The 16,225-nt window shown below is 39.8% G+C and overlaps 1 protein-coding gene across 1 annotated transcript in view; it reads left to right on the top strand.

Moving 5' to 3' along the window:
- LOC147463722 (cilia- and flagella-associated protein 58-like) overlaps window positions 1-2,326 on the top strand; it is an 86,002-nt gene extending 83,676 nt beyond the window's left edge. The window contains exon 15 of the mRNA XM_086490441.1: window positions 1,851-2,326. Within this exon, the coding sequence (XP_086346567.1) occupies window positions 1,851-2,051 (201 nt within the window). The 3' untranslated portion in view covers window positions 2,052-2,326. The remainder of the gene's footprint in view (window positions 1-1,850) is intronic.
- Window positions 2,327-16,225: the final 13,899 nt, after the last annotated feature.

Genomic DNA, 16,225 nt, shown 5'->3' with positions numbered 1-16,225 from the left:
ATCGGCACCTATATTTGCATATGGCCAGGATACAGTAGAGTACACAGATGCATACACATACCTTGGGGTGGTATTTGCAGGACCGAAGTTTACTCTTAAGAAAGCAGCGGATGCTAGATTATCCAGAGCCTCTGCGGCCTTGGGAGGGTTGGAGAGGATGTGTTCACAAGTGCAGTTTCAGGAACCACGAACAAAACTTTGGCTCTTTGATACTGTGGTGGCTTCGGCTATGCTTTATGGGGTCCAAATTTGGGGACCATCTGTGGATCAGGATAATTGGAAGTCAATGGAGAGACCTTTGGTATCTATGATTTCCCGAATGATTAGAGCCAAGGCCTCCGTACCACACGCGATTACCTGAGCGGAACTAGCGGCCCCTCCGATAGAAATTGAATCTCTTACCCGATCAGTGTCCTTTATACATGGTTTGTGGGATACAAATAATTGCCGATATACTAGACTGGCCCTCGAATCCTCTCAACAATTAGCAATGAAAGGGGATACATCATGCTGGTATGCGCAACTGTCCTCGTGGTTTCGGAGACACGGGTTCAGTATGGAAAGATTACCCCCCTTCCAATACTCTCTTGAGGCCCCATCACTGGCAATTACACGAACGGAGATTAATAAAATCATCTGACAGGATCTTATACAGTTGGATACTAAGAGGACATGGGTAGACCCTACACAAGAATTGGGCACGAAGATGGCCGACTACAAAGAAAACTTCCTACAACTATCCGAAGATGGATTTGTGATTCGCCCGAGTTACATGGATACCCACCTGTCTCATGGTTTGAGATGTGCTATTGGTCAGATTCGTAAATCCTCACACCAGTTGGAAATTGAATTTGGCAGATTTTGGGGAATCCCACCTGAGAGCAGAATTTGCAAGTTATGCGGAATGGAGCCGGAGACAGAATTACACTATATATGCCACTGCACAGTATACTATGAGATACGGGGACGTTTTCATTGCCTCTTTAAAGAAGGCTTTGGACCTCTAGATAGAATCATGCAATACCAAGATCAAAGATGCTTAGGCTTGTACCTACTGGAACTACATCGGCACAGGGATAATCTAATGAGAAGACAAAGAGCACTACAGCCTCAGAGGCCGATCACAGATTTCTTCGGATCGAGAGAAGCAGGAGTGGAAGGAGAAGCAAGAGGCCAACAGCCAGCACAAAGGAGTACCCACAGTCATACCAAAGGCACGCTAATTGACAGAGCGACTGAGCTTAGGAAATCGAGACGACCACGACCAAGATGCAGAGGCACACTTCACCGGAGGAGACTACAACAAAGGATTAGAAGCATTCTAGCCAGACACCTAGAATGCTCCTAAGAAGTTTATTTAATACTTTGTATTTAGTTTTTCACATTTATTTTCACACTTTCACACTTTTCACACTTAGTACTTTAGTACTAAGGTACCCAGACATTGTAACAGATTCACCACTTTTGTATCAGTTTGGTCATTCTGGCCTTTTGAAGACGTTAATATAACATTTCATTTCATTTCATTTCTCTCTCCCCCCTGATCAATGGAAACTGGAATCATGGATTAGTGTAACCAAAGAGAAGAGTCTTTGAAGTGTTGAAGTAGAGCCTAAAATTGTGTCAAAGTTTCCCTTAAATGTGCCACTTAACAATAGTCATTTTCTTGACTGCAGCTATGGGATACTAACTTTCCTAAAAAAAATTTCTTTAGTGAGATTTTGTGTACTTTCTGTGTAACAGCTGTTCAAAAATAGTGGATTCAGTGACTCGTTTTGTAGCTGAATCTGCTTTTTTAACGTTTGAAAAGTAGGTTGCTTGCAAGTAAAAAGGATTATCTGTGAATGCAGGGTCAAGTTAAAGAACTCAAAGGTGAAATAAAGAGATTAAATGCTGAGCTTGACTTGGTGAAACAAAAGTTCTACGAGAAGAAACTGAAAGAACAAAAGGAGAAGCAAAAGTTGAGAGAATTGAGCCAATCACCTAACTCCAGCACGGATAGTCTAACACACCCAAAGATTTTGGGTGGAGGATTCAATATGGCAGCATGACAAAATCTACTTGTGTGTTCGGATTGCATTGCATGTTCAATATGCTTTTTGTGCAATCCGTCATACATTGGTTGTGTTGGGTCTATAGGTGGTCTGAAATTGCTGTTGTTTCGATGGACCCATGAGGCCACGGTATAAAGGTCTCTTTGTTCCTATTCTCATAATCTGCATTGGAGTAAGCACCTTATTAACTTCATGTCTGGTGTTTTCTATGTGGAACATTCTGTATGTGCCTTTGTCTTCATGAAGGGAACGCTCACGAGTGTACTGTTTCCCATGCTGTTGTCAATCTACAAAATACGGCTGAAGCTAGATTACAAGATACAACCATTAAGTGGAAAAATTACAATGTATATCGGGATGAGATCGGATCTAAGGGAATCGAAGATCCATCGAGGAACACTTCATTTGCTTGGAAATCTCTTCCAAGCGATGCAATACCTGCATTTTTTCATGAAAATCCTTACTGAAGATGCTATTGTCAGAGGCAGTGGCTATCGCTCAACACCCAAATCAGGAAAGGAAATGTCGTTGCCAAAGACTGACAGGGCATAAACAAAAGAAAATTGACATCCACAGAAAACTTGGAAGGCTTCTTGACTAAACCATCGGAAGGTAAAGATCCTCCATTTGCACCATGAGGAGCTTGTACTAGAGGCCTTGAGAAATCTTGGAGAGTAACCTTGCTTCAGCATCATCAGCTGTGGAGGATAAGGCCAAGCCAAAAGGAAGAGATGGGAAACCGATCAGAAAGATTAGATACAAAGAATACACAGGTGTTCTGAAAGGGGAAGGCATTAAAAGCACTCATAGTAGAGCTGTTCCTCAAAATATCAAGGGCAAAATACAAGGATTGCCCAAGTGAAATACGGAACAAAGAAAAGGGATCTAAGCAAGCAGGCATTAAAACAAACCAAACAAAAACGCAAAGTAAGGTAAGGATATAGGGTATGGGGAGAGAGAAGGATGACCCCGTAAAGTTGAAGTTATTTATATGCCAATTTTTGCATTAAAAAACACAAAATAAAAATGCAAACGCAAGGGATAGATATAGGGTAAGGGGGGCAATAATAGGATGGCCCCGAGTAGAGAGAATGACCATCCGGTAAAGTTAAAGTTATTTATACACCAATTTTGGGAACATGAGGTCGTGTGGTGGGATGGTTACCAATTGTGTGTTGAGATTTTAGTGGGCACTGTGTGCGTTCAAGCCCATGTGGCGTCGCACTTCGTAAATTAGTTTTCAATTGCCTTTCAAGTGGAACCCTAGTTTTTACACGCAATTCGTCAGAGACGCATGGGAACTTCTTGTTATTGGTCATGCAAGAACTAATGAGTTTCACTCATTTACAAAAGTGAAGTGGTTGTAAAAGAGGAGCCTCAAATTTTGTCACCTTAAACTTACAAATAATATATTCAATACTAACTCCACAAGAATAGGTGTCGTGGAGTTTGGGGGTAGATTTAGACTTTTCTCTTGTAGATTCTCTTCTCTACACTTTTATGCTATGCTTAATTTGATGTGTACTCTCTAATCAAATCTCTATCTCTTACAATTCTCTTACATAACTGCTTGGAAATTGGGGATACATAACTTCTTCCGTTGCATCTCTCTCTCTCTCTCTCTCGCACACATTTCTTTTAATGGTAAAATCATTAATGGAAACCTAAAAATGAGGAAAATCCATAGAAAACAAGCATCTGAGCCTGTTGGAACATGAGATATTACGTACTTTTCAAATTGTTCAAAGCACCAAGAATCCAACCCAATAAAAAAAGTATGCTTACGATTGAAGCAATGGTAGCACTCCAAAAATTCAATTTTTTTTGGCCAAACTGTATACCAAGGAAAGGAGTGCAAAGACATATAGAGATGCGTTCCAAAAATCGTTAAATGTGAACAAAAAAGCACAATTAATATGGAATTTTCTCATTGTCAACACCACAACGAATGCATCTCAAGGAGGCCATTTGTTTCAATCAATAAAATTTACCAATTGAGAGAACCCCAATAATACATCTCCATAGGAACAATTGCTCTTTCAATGGAAGTTTAGCATGCCACATTGTCATAAATTTGTTGCGCCACCATGTAGTACCTTTATCCATATGCCATACCTTATTACAATGTTCCTATAACCAGAGAGATGAGTGCAAATGACAATATACCTTTTTAGCACTTGAGAGGATCAAGGATCTTGCGTAATGCAAGTCACAAAGTCCATCCTCCACAACAAGCGACAGAATGAGAGATAGAATCAACAATCTCCTCGATAATCTGCTATGTGTTTTTGTAATGCATTCCAAGACCAAAAGTGAGCAACTTGTGGAAATGAGAGTACATGCCCATCAACATCAAAAACATTTGATATTGCATCAATGTTTTTTTGGAAGAGAAAGTGTACCTATCTTGGAGTCCACTAAACGAGGTTTTGATCGAAATCCAAACTTCAATTCAAACTCTCAAGTTTGAGTGAATTGCCGCTTGTAACATCCCTACCATGTCATGACAATTGCTTTGTGAGTTGTTTCCAATTTGCTTTTAGACTGAAAGCAAGGGGATAGTTTGTAATTGTAGCTTCAAATTTCTCAGAAAGAACATCCCAGTAGGAAGGGTGCCAATGACCAAAGGCGGGTGTAAAAACCGCATGAGAGCACAAAAAGATAAACATCAACATCCCCAACGTTGTTTTTGTTCTACCACTACGAATAACAATGTGGCCTTCCTTGCAGTAACATGAGAACACAAATATAAGATGTTTAGATGACCACACTTCTTAGGACTACATAGTTTATCCATAGCAAGCAGTCACGACCCTTGCTTACGAGAGGAAGTAGACAAAAGGTGATCCAAAATCCGAGACATAAAAGCACGAAGTTGTCGAGTTGGCCAATACAACAATGATAAGAAAAAATGCATATATGTCATAAGTTGGATTGCACTATTTTGAGTCGTACATGTACTGGCCATGTAGACAATTATCAACATTGTAATTTGGGTCTAATCTTATACTCAACCCAATCCAAACATTTTGGTATTGTTCACCGACCAAGCCAACGGGTATCCAAGATGCCTCATTATCTGATCAAGCTTTACTATTTGGTGTGGCCATAATATAGAATGCCATTCCATTTGATGTAATGGAAAAAGCTTAGATTTTTGTAAGTTCACACGAAGACCAACAGTCAACCCATAAATATGAAAGGCATCCATGATACAATGAACAACCTCTGGACGATTTTTGGGCTAAAACATGGAATCATCAGCTTACGCTTGCACAACAAAATGATTACAGGATGGTAATTCCAATCCCCGCAATCGACCAGATGCTGTCAAAAGAAAGCAATAGACGATGAGTGGCAATTTACCAGATGCCTCACTGAACAACCAAGATTTCATGACTGTACGCTCGTCATAAATTATTCCAAAAGATTCGACTATGTTTGTAAAGAAAGTAGGCCACACGACGTGTTTTTTATCCAAAACTTAAGCTTGCCATGATTTGTGGAATAATGTTGCATTGAATAGTATCAAATGCTTTCTCTAGGTCAACTTGCATGATGAGCACATCTTGGCTAGTCTAGTTTGCATACTCAATGGAGGTGAAAGCATTCGCAAGATTATCCATAATTTGCTTGTGAGAAGTGAATCCATATTGAGTAGCAGTATGCCAGAAAACAAGTGATTTAATCCGTGTGGCAATCATTTTCGACATCAAATTTATAAATGATTGGCATAAGCATAATAGGCCGCCTATTAGAAAAGGATTCATAGAGTGCTTGCTTAGGTAGCAGTTTCACCAAGCCTTTTTTTCACGATTTTGGCAAAGATTGTGTAGTCCATGCATGATTCATCATGAATAGTAGAGGTTGTTTCAAGGATTTCCAAAATCGAAGGAAATACTCAATCATCAAATTATCGCACCCAGGAGATTTCCAACGACCAAGATGCAACAACCTACGATGGAGTTCTGCTTCAGTAAAGGCAGCCTCAGGTGTGTCTGCATCATCCACAATCAATATAATATGTACATATGATAACAACAATTGTCTAGCTTGCAAGACCTCTTGAAAAGGAGCTTTAGGAGTTGCAAACACTTGTTGAAAATGATTGACCATGGAATGTGCTAATTGTATTTTATTAATAGTCCATTGTCTAGCATTATCCTTAACTCTTTTAACGCACGCACGCACGCACACACACACACACACACACACACACACACACACACACACACACACACACATACACACTTTTTTTTTCATTTATTAATGATCTCCTTTATCAAGCACTTATTGAGATCCCCTTGTGTAAGAGGCCCCCCTTGCGTTCAACAAGATCCTTATCCTCAATGACCATTGTAAGGAAGCGTTGACGAATGAAGTCCTCTCACTCTCAAGTAACATCAGTAAGTGGAAGACCTTTCTAAGAAACTAGAAATTCTTGTAAGGTACGGTTTCTTAACCGTTTTTCTCTCCTATTTAGTATTTTGTATAGGGTATGGTCATACTCTACTTATTTCTACAAAATCGTTTTAATTTACTAACATGAAACAATGGATGAACTCAACACTATGGAAGTATCTCCACTGGATAGGCCACACCACTAAGCTTTGGAATAATATTCCAAGGAACACAATACCTTGATGTGGACTTTGAAGGTGCTTGGAGAAACGGCCTTTCTCCTTTTCCAAAGGTCCTAAAAGTTCTCTTCTAATCAGCATAACTTTTAGTGCTATCTGCTACTTGTTGAATCCTTTTCTTGGCTTAAGTTAGCATGTCTTGCATCTTGGTAAAAAAAGCTTATTGCAATAGGGCAATTAGTTTGAGAAATTCACATTTTTGGAGCTAGAAGGGCCATACCCTAAGTTATTTCAAATGGTGTAAATGTTGTAGCTCGATGTGGAGGACTATTATAAGCAAATGTCATCGTATTCCAATCTAATTGTCTATTAGACACATAGGCTCTTAACATATCTTTTGAAATTTGGTTTTTGTCGTCTGAGTGTTCGTCACTCATATTTAAATTGGCATTCAACATAGTGAACACTTGGCGTCAAAAAATGTCATTTGAATTGTCGATCTTTATCACAAATTATGGATTGAGGCAGTTCATGAGGTCTAAAAATACTATGAATAATAAATATGGGACTTGTGGAGCTACAACAGTTTCTATGGTGAGATATCTTGCTCAAAGATCGCCCACAACCAAAGTAGAGTTTTTGGCACTTTGATTTCTTGGTAGTGCCATATGAGATCCATAAAAATATTGTCTATTATATTTTGAAATTTGTAAAGGTTGTACAACCCAAGCACTTAAACTCTTGTTGCTTTATTAACTTGATATTGAAATCATTCTATGACATTTGTGGATTTCTCACTCGATATTAGGCCACGAAAATGTTGGCTCTACTAACTGTAAAGTCTTATCTTTGCCAAGATGATTCGCACAAGGACTATCGTGGACATCATGCAAAACTTTTTCTCTTAGTATCCATGCACAAGGAACATAAATCTTCCCTTTTCATTTAAAAATTTCATTTTCCACTAATAAATTAAAAAATGGGCTTGGTTGAGAGCTACTTGATGAAGTAGATGGAGTCGCTTCTTCTTGCTTTACTTCCGTTATTTCTTGAAGCAGAGTACTCTCTAGTATAGTAAAACTCATATTATGCATACTGCATGATAATCATTGGTTACAACATTATCCTTTCTCTTGTGCAAAATATTCATGTGAAATTCTACCATCAAGTCGGTCTATCTAGCTTGAGGACCTCTGAAATCTTAGTGAGCAGAAAAACACTTCGAAGTATGATGATACATGTAAACTTTAAATTTTTGAGTGTGCGATGTGTGCGTGCTCGGTGCAGGAAGGGGAAGTGGAGATACACTCTCTATAAGTGGAGAATAGAGCAGCAAGCTCTATCTCTTTATTCTTTGTATACAAAAGAATATGATAGGTTAGTGCAGACAGTGGATGGTCAGACACCGGACATTCGATATGGGGCAAAGGCACATCCGCCTTGAACCCCAACAAACTCCCACTTAAAGGTGAATGTTTGGATAAGTGGGTCCTACTAGCCAAACTATTACTATGTAGAAGAAAATAGGTGAGAGACTCTCTCAGCCTACGTCCACTAGCTCGTTCACTCAATCTACATGTAGTTGTATCAGCACTAATGATAGGCAAGTGTACGAATCTATGCTAGAGCTTGCATGCAAACCTCGCAGATATCTTTGTATGGTCCGAATGTCTCTAGGAAGTGTCATTCTATCGTCAGTAATCGTAGAATTGACAATTCTTGCTACAAATACTCTTACTGAGACGTTTGAACGCTGACAAAATCTGCATAAACCTAGGTGTGCTAGCTTTCTCAGCGTTATATGCATACTCTGCACCATCAAGACTATTAATTACATATGGATGTGTTGACTCCTGGAGGACCATCTCCCTCTCATCCATAGGTACTCAATGCTTGTGTCCTTAGCATGAACATATCAAAGAACTCCATGCCTATGTCTCTAGGGAGTAGACTTGCTCTACCTTTGTTTGCACGGACTCTGATATCTCCTGTGTCTCACTAGAGCAATCTTGCTCCACCTCTGCCTTTGCAAAGTCCACTGGACTATCTTGCACAACTACATCTCCTAGGCATACTGGAGCTCACCGGAGAATGAGACACGTCTCGTCTCTCACTCCTCAGACATCAGCGTCGTCACTGAGACTGTTGTGTCTTGTATCTAGAGAGACTACTCTCAAAGTAGTAACTGACAACTGCTCTCTCTCAATTATGTCACTGAGATAAAGCTTTGCATAATCTCAGGAATATAACGCATATGTTGTAGCATATAAGGTGCACCACTAGGTGATGACAAGCATACATCTCTTGTACCCTCTATATCGTATGTTGATCTGTAGCGAGATGCACATGACCAAGGCTCCACACACCCATCACACTGATCGTACTAACCTTACCTATTTTTTTGATCATATAGAACAATAAGGAGTAGTGTGATAATTCCAAATCCTCACGAAGAGCTCTCCACCAACACTCTGTGTCTGTGTCTATTCTACTTCTCCCTCTCACTCTGCAAGCACCGCGTACTCTTCAAGTGGTACAAAAGCTGGAGTGAAAGCCTTGCATCATTACAATGGTGCTGAAGCTGCAAAATTTTCAGCACTATTTACAATAGAAGTTTGTTTGAGTGAGATCGATTTTCAGCTCAGTTCTTGCAATTCTTTCAGAAAAAGTCATAGTCTACAACTTTCCACTTGAAAGGTTTTGCAAATTCTCCACCAATTTTGTTGTACTCCTTACAAGTCGAGGGTAGACAACTGCAAATGTTTTTAGGGTTGTTTTGTTCTGTAAAAACCGTTCGTCTCATGTCCATTCCCACAATTCCTTATTGTTTATTCAAAATCTACAACTTTTGATAAGGAAGTTTTGGCAAATTTTGAACGGTTTGAGAAATATTAGCTGACTGGCTGTAGGGTATTTTAGAAGTTGCAGATAGACATGCCGACCATGTATGCATATTGTGGTGATTTGGAGTGCGTTTAGAGCTAATTTTCTACACCCAAAGAGCTTGGATTGAGCTTGCTTGTTCTCATGTTTTGTGCATTTATAGTTCTCTCTCTAGACATAGTAGACCTGTGAGCATCTTTGGCAGTGATGACCATTACAGTTCTAGTGGGTGTTTTGGATGCATATGATATATGAGTGACTAGCACTTGAAAGTGCTTGTGCTTAGTTGACAGCATTTTACTTCCCGCATTCATGGCCTCACCATAGGATATATATTGAGGAGTATAGGTGCATCGACAAGTTGGAAAACACTCGATAGTTTCTTTTGAGCAGTATATACCAGTTTATGCCCAATCATTACTCTTTGTTAGTTTATGCACTCTTTTTGGCTCAATTTTGATGAGATTTTGATCTCTGTACAGAGGAGACTTATCAAAATTTTCCCCGCGAGTCCTCTAGTTTACTTATCACACCCTTTGCATTCACATTGTAGTGATTTTATTGAGTTTCTAGTTGAGATTTGATCTTTGTGCAAAGGAGACTCTATCAACTAAGCGTGGCATGACGGTGTATTTTGTGTGACAGAGTAAGTGAGGTCTTCTTCTTCTCCTCTCGCGCACTATGGAAGCTACATTGTGAAGGCGACTACACCATCCCGTTAGCAACGGTGAGAGCTACGCTTCAACGACAAGCTTGCACAATTTTGGTATGTCGCGAAGAGCTCTCCCATGACCTTTGAAGTGAGTTTTCTCTCTAATCGTGTATTTGTTTTGCGATTGCTATATGTCATTGCGTTCACGGCAAGTCGAACTAGACTTAACACCTAAACAATTAGTGACGTATAATTTTTGGTCTGTCTTCATACACGTTTTCCGCACCAAGTGTTTGCAGGTAGTAAATTGGGTTAGAGATTGTAGGGTAGTGTCCTCTAGGTGTGTATAGGTTACTCCTTGAGTTTCATGACCATTTGACAACGTTAGGTCATGTTTCAGAGAGCGTAGCCATCATAGGTAAGGTAGCAATTGTGCATAAATAGTGTGGTTTGAGATGATTTCCCTTGGTAGTGATTGTTTCTAGAAGGTCAAGTAGGTGATTGACACCCACCTATTTGTTTCCATGTGCCTACGGGTCAAGCTTCGTCCTTGGTTGACATCTTGTTTGTTGGCCTAGTTCTCACTTTGCTAACAACTGCAAGCAATGTATTTTCCCGACAACATTGACACCACTTTCGGGAACAAGAGTCCTAGGTAGGTGACCTTAGACTAGTCCTACAACATGAAATTTCCTCTGGTTTGTCAGAGTCTTGTTATAGGTAGGATCCGGGAGTAGGACTCTTGAGATCTTGGAGAGGTTCTAGGGAGCGTGTGTCTCGCTTGGGTCTTTCACAATAGACAATTTTAGTTAGTTTAGTATAGTTGCTGGTGTTTGAGTGGTTGTGGTGATGCAAAGTGTTTACTAGTCCATGTGTGACAGTAAAGTATTTTTCTATCCACAAATGCAAAACCCCACATGATGAGTAGGAGTAGTTGTAGATAGGACATGTGATTGTGATCTAGAGCTATTCATCATCGAGTTATTTGCTTGTATGCTTGTTTGCATTTGTGATATTTGAAAAGTTGATTTTTAGGGATAACATGCAATAAACAAGTGTCAATAGACGATTGTGCATAAATGAGTGATACTGGGCATAAAAGACCACATATGCAAGAGATCTAGATGAGAAAATTGCAATTTTGCATCATCACACACATTATACGCGTATGATGCCTTAGGGCCTACCATAAGACCAAATTTTACAGACTGCACCGGAGTGTTGTAAAGGGTGTTTTACCGTAAGTACACATTGAGACTAAATTTTTGACCAACCTTTGGCCCCCAAAGACAAAAGTCGTGTGTTGAAAACAGACAAAGTAGGAAAGTTCTCAGTCTGTGCATATTTTTGCATGGGAAATTGGTAAGAGTTCTTGGGAAGCAGTGTTGAAGACTTATGGATGAAATTTGGAATAAAATCCATCATGAGATATTATACGCGTATGATGTCTCAAGGGTAAATCTGGTAGCCAATTCAAACCTTTGACAAGCATATTGTGTAGAGCACATACACCAAGTTTCATCTCACTTGGGCAAATAGATTGAGTATTGAGAGAGTTTTACTCTTTTCAGAAAATTCCTTGGTAAAATGTGGTGATATTGTGCAAATTTTGATATGAAAATTTTGTTGTGATTACATTGTCATCTTGTACACATCAAGAGGCACCTCGGGTATAAACTAAACTTCAATATGACCACTAGACATCATACACGTATGATGTCTGAGAGGCTTGATTTTGGATTAAAAGACACATTTTGTGAGTCATTGTGATTAAGAGCATATAATAAGTAAGGCCAAATTCTATTGCAATTGAAGCAATTTGAGGATTCTAGGCAAAATGAGTGCTTGATTTGACCATATCTAGTACAAAAGGTGTGCAAATTGCATTTTTAAAGTTGCATTGAGTTGCTTATGTGATGGAGGACCTCTGGAGTGAATTCCACTTCATTTTGACAAGATAGACATCATATGTGTATGATGTCTCAAGGGCACTTTTAGAGACCATAACTGACAACAGAACTTACCATGGTGCTTAACACCCCAAAGCAAGCCTAAGGAACAAATTTCACCCAATTTGGATCATTTATGGCTTAGTTAACCTCCCAAAAGAGCTGGTAGTGACCAAGGTGTACATATGGGAAATTGACCTACCTACAGGGGTTAGAACTTCAAAATAAGCCTAGGTTTAAACAAAGCATATCAAGGAGAGTGCATGATTCAAGTTTGAGTCAATTCTGAGAATTTAGACATTATATGCGTATGATGTCAGTTTAGTGCTCAGATTGAGAAATTTCTGGTTCAGAAGTCTTCCATGTGATCCATGCACTCCATCTGTCTTATCAGATTAGATTGGAGCTCATATAAGGTTCATGTCTTTATATACAATAGTAAGTGAGAATTACTGATTTGACAAAGACTTGCACAATTAGAGTTTTGTAGAGATAGCCATAACCAAGAATCCGTAAAGTTGGTGATCAATTGGAATTGCAAAGTACTCTACCAGTTTGAAAAGCAGCTTGGAAGAAACTCGGGACAAACGAGCAACTACAAGTAGACTTCTAAGGTAAGAGGTTTGGGTTGATAGTTTTTTGTGAGAAGAATTTGATGAATTTGAGATCCGGAAGATGTATTTAAAGAGAACGGAGAGTGCCCGAAGATCAAGTTATCTTAGTGTCAACGAAAGAGAGTGTAAACCAAGCAAGGATTGACCCTTTAGAACCATAGAAGAGGATAGTGATACTAACACCTCGTCCAAAGGATCATATCAGTGGTGGATGGCTAACCGACAACTTTGAGGTTTCCTACAGCAAGGGACCATGGGGGGTAGCACCTCTCAAGAACCCTTAAACATGCCAAACTACATGGCAATTTTTCTTAAGGGAACCAATGCTCATGGGCCCCTGATGTATGTTGATGTTCAAGGACCTCAATGCATTTGTATTAAGCATGGTAAGCAACGATGGTGATAGGCTTTGCGATGAGGAGGGAAATCACTATCTCATTGTCAAAGACCAAGAAAATTGCAATCGATATGGAGACAACATAGCAAAAGGGAAGATGGTTATGGAGACCCGGGAAATACCTCCTAAACTCACTCTTTTCGGAGCCTGCTACATTCATGACAAGAGAGCGGAGACAATGGCGACGATTCAGGAAAATTTTGGGATTTACAAGCACGACGAGGGAAGAGTCACCTCTTACTATTGGTACATAGAGCCCCATGTGAACAAGTTAATTATGGACAAAGTTCTGTACTTGTTTTTGTATGATTTGTTAACGGGAAATCATATTATTTTTGTCAATAAGTTCGGATGAGAATACGATCCAATTCACCCAAACGATGTAGGGAAAGTCATAGCACCACAATTGATGGCACATGCTTCAGTAGGGAAGCAAAAGCCCATAGAAACCCCAAGCAAGCCTAAAAATTCCTTCTTACATGATTACGACACCACTGCAAAATTAATAAACAACCATTGCCTAACCCTCAGAACTCACAAACATCGTCACTATCATTTCAAGTGTGGCTCAAACAGTTTGCAACACCAGATGTGAACACAAAAGGGTATGGATATCAGGCCATGTCAAGGCTGGAAGCACCACCAAAACCACTACTCCATCAACAATACTAGGATGAGAGTAGAACGAGAATGCTAAATCCAACCAGGACTGAAGCACCACATCCAAGATGAGAACGAGAAGGAAGAAGTTGAGCAGAGGAACGATCACATGCTAGACCAATCAAGAATTATGGATTAGGACTCCTAAAGGAGGAACACGTACCATATCCTAGGCCAAAAAGGGCTAATAGAGGAGGAATAGAGTTTAGAATGGTAGATCACTGAAGGATTAGACCTTCTCAAGTCCAAAAATGGGTTAATAAGAAATATTCAAGAAATAGGGATCCAAGGGATTACGTGGCAGCCTTTGTCCGTGTCATTAAGGCTGAGGAAGTACTAGAATTTCCCATATAGTTTGTAGGATTTGGGTTAACTCTAGAGGAGGATTCTACCACCTAGTTCGACTTTGTTGAATGTAGAGATTTTGAGTCAATGGAGGAGGTATTCAACGAGTTTATCGAGGAATTCTCTCAAAGAGGGATATCTCATAATACGGTCTCGCAAATCCATAAGTTCAAGTAGAAAGAGGGAGAATCTGTTAGAAAAGGAGCCTTAAGGTTGAAATGCTACATAAAATTTTGCCTTGTGGAAGAGTTACCAACTCAGTCCAGACTCATTTTGATATTTATCCAAGGACTGAGAAATACGGATCTTCAAAAGGATTTGTATATGAAGAAGAGATCAACTCTAAACGTGTTGACCAAGGAGGCTCTATACCTAGTAGACAATTGTGATGTCTACAAGGAAGGCAACTACAAAGACTTAGATGATGATTTGTCATCACAATATAGTGGAGCTAAGTCTACAAAATCAACACAAAAGAGCAAGGTAACAGTAAATCAAGAGAGACTTATTGAGGAAGTGCTCAAAAAGATAAGCCCGTTTGCTAAGCAACCTAAGTGTGTGCCATTGAGAAAAAATGGGCGAATCATGCTACGAATGTGTGTTACTATAACAAGGGAGTTGTGTGTGTGAGAGAGACAGACAATATGTCCCACCATCCCAAGTAGCACTTCCTCAAGTACCACCAATGCCTAGGTATACAATAGGAAATTTTCTAGGACCAGGAGGAGTTGAACGGCCACAGTCAGTTTTGGGGCAACAGCCACCTCTGCCAGGAACCAGATCGGTGGGCATTAGGTATGCACCCACTATAGAGGAATTGGAGGAACAAGCATTAGTGCTTGTGCCTGTGTATTACCAAGAGCCAGGTGAATATGAGGCTAGTTCAGCATATTATCCACCTGAAGAGCCAAAGCAATGAAACCTTGGAGCATGATTGGGAATGTTGGACCACCAACAACATCTCAAACTGGAGGAGAAGGAAGATACAACTTGGATGAACGCATATTGTTGCTCATAGCCAACGGTGGGCTAGTAGGACAAAGACCTATCTATCAACAGAGAGCATCTCCAAGAGCGCCACGACAACCTTTAAGGTCATGCTACAAGTGTGGTGGAGACCACCTTATGAAAGACTGTCCTCATACAAAGATCATTAGAGTGAATGTATACTATCCAGATTGCAATATTACTCATTTGATCAATGACTGTCCTAAAAACCCAAATAAAACGATGAAAACAATGTTAAATATATTGAGGGCACTGCCGTCAACTGGTGGTTCTAAAAATAAAATGATGATACCTATACAGGTTGTCACAAGGGTGCAAGCTCAAAAAGCAAGGGAAGAACCGATAATTGAGGAACCCAAAACAGATGCACCTAGTTATGAACAAAAAAGTCAACAAAACACCTAGAAGGCTAGGAAGGCTTGCATGAAAGCTAGGAAGGAATGTGAACAGACAGCCTAGCGTAGGAGTTAAAACAAACCATGGACATGTTAGAGAGATTAGAGAATCAAACTAATCTTGAATTGGAAATCCTAGAGATAAAAGAACCTGATGAGAAAAAAGAGACCAAAAAGTGCAAGTTCGAGACGATCGATGCTAGTTAAAAAGGTGAACGAACCTCTAGACGCACTTATGAAAGCCTGGGAAGCGCGAGTTCAAACTAACCAAAACCAAGAAAAAAAATGGATGACATATCCTTACATTGAGTTGGAAAAGCAAAGGTTGGAGATGTGTCAGAAAATGATCCAAACTACCCGAGCTTTGCTAGAGCCACTGACAAGCAAACCACAGAGTGGTATAGAAGTTCTAGTTCCAATATCAATAACCCCACCAAGACACAAAACTGAAGGAACACTCAAGAATCCCACAATCGAATTCGAAAATCCACGAATAGTGATGAATACCATAGATCAGGCATCTGCGATCTTCCATCCTACAAAGCCTATAGAGAGGATGACGGCTTAGACAAGCTTATGGAGATAGAGGCGAGAAGCAAATGAGGTGAACAAGTTGAGTTAGAGAGTCAACCAAACCAGTGAGGGGGGGATGTCTTTCGTCCACCTATAGAGGAATTTGAGGCAGGAT

This window comes from Adiantum capillus-veneris, chromosome 2, assembly GCF_014529385.1.
Source record: "Adiantum capillus-veneris isolate H3 chromosome 2, ASM1452938v2, whole genome shotgun sequence".
Lineage (NCBI taxonomy): Eukaryota > Viridiplantae > Streptophyta > Polypodiopsida > Polypodiales > Pteridaceae > Adiantum > Adiantum capillus-veneris.
Note: the sequence above shows the minus strand (reverse complement) of the source record. Positions and strands in the feature narration are given on the sequence as shown.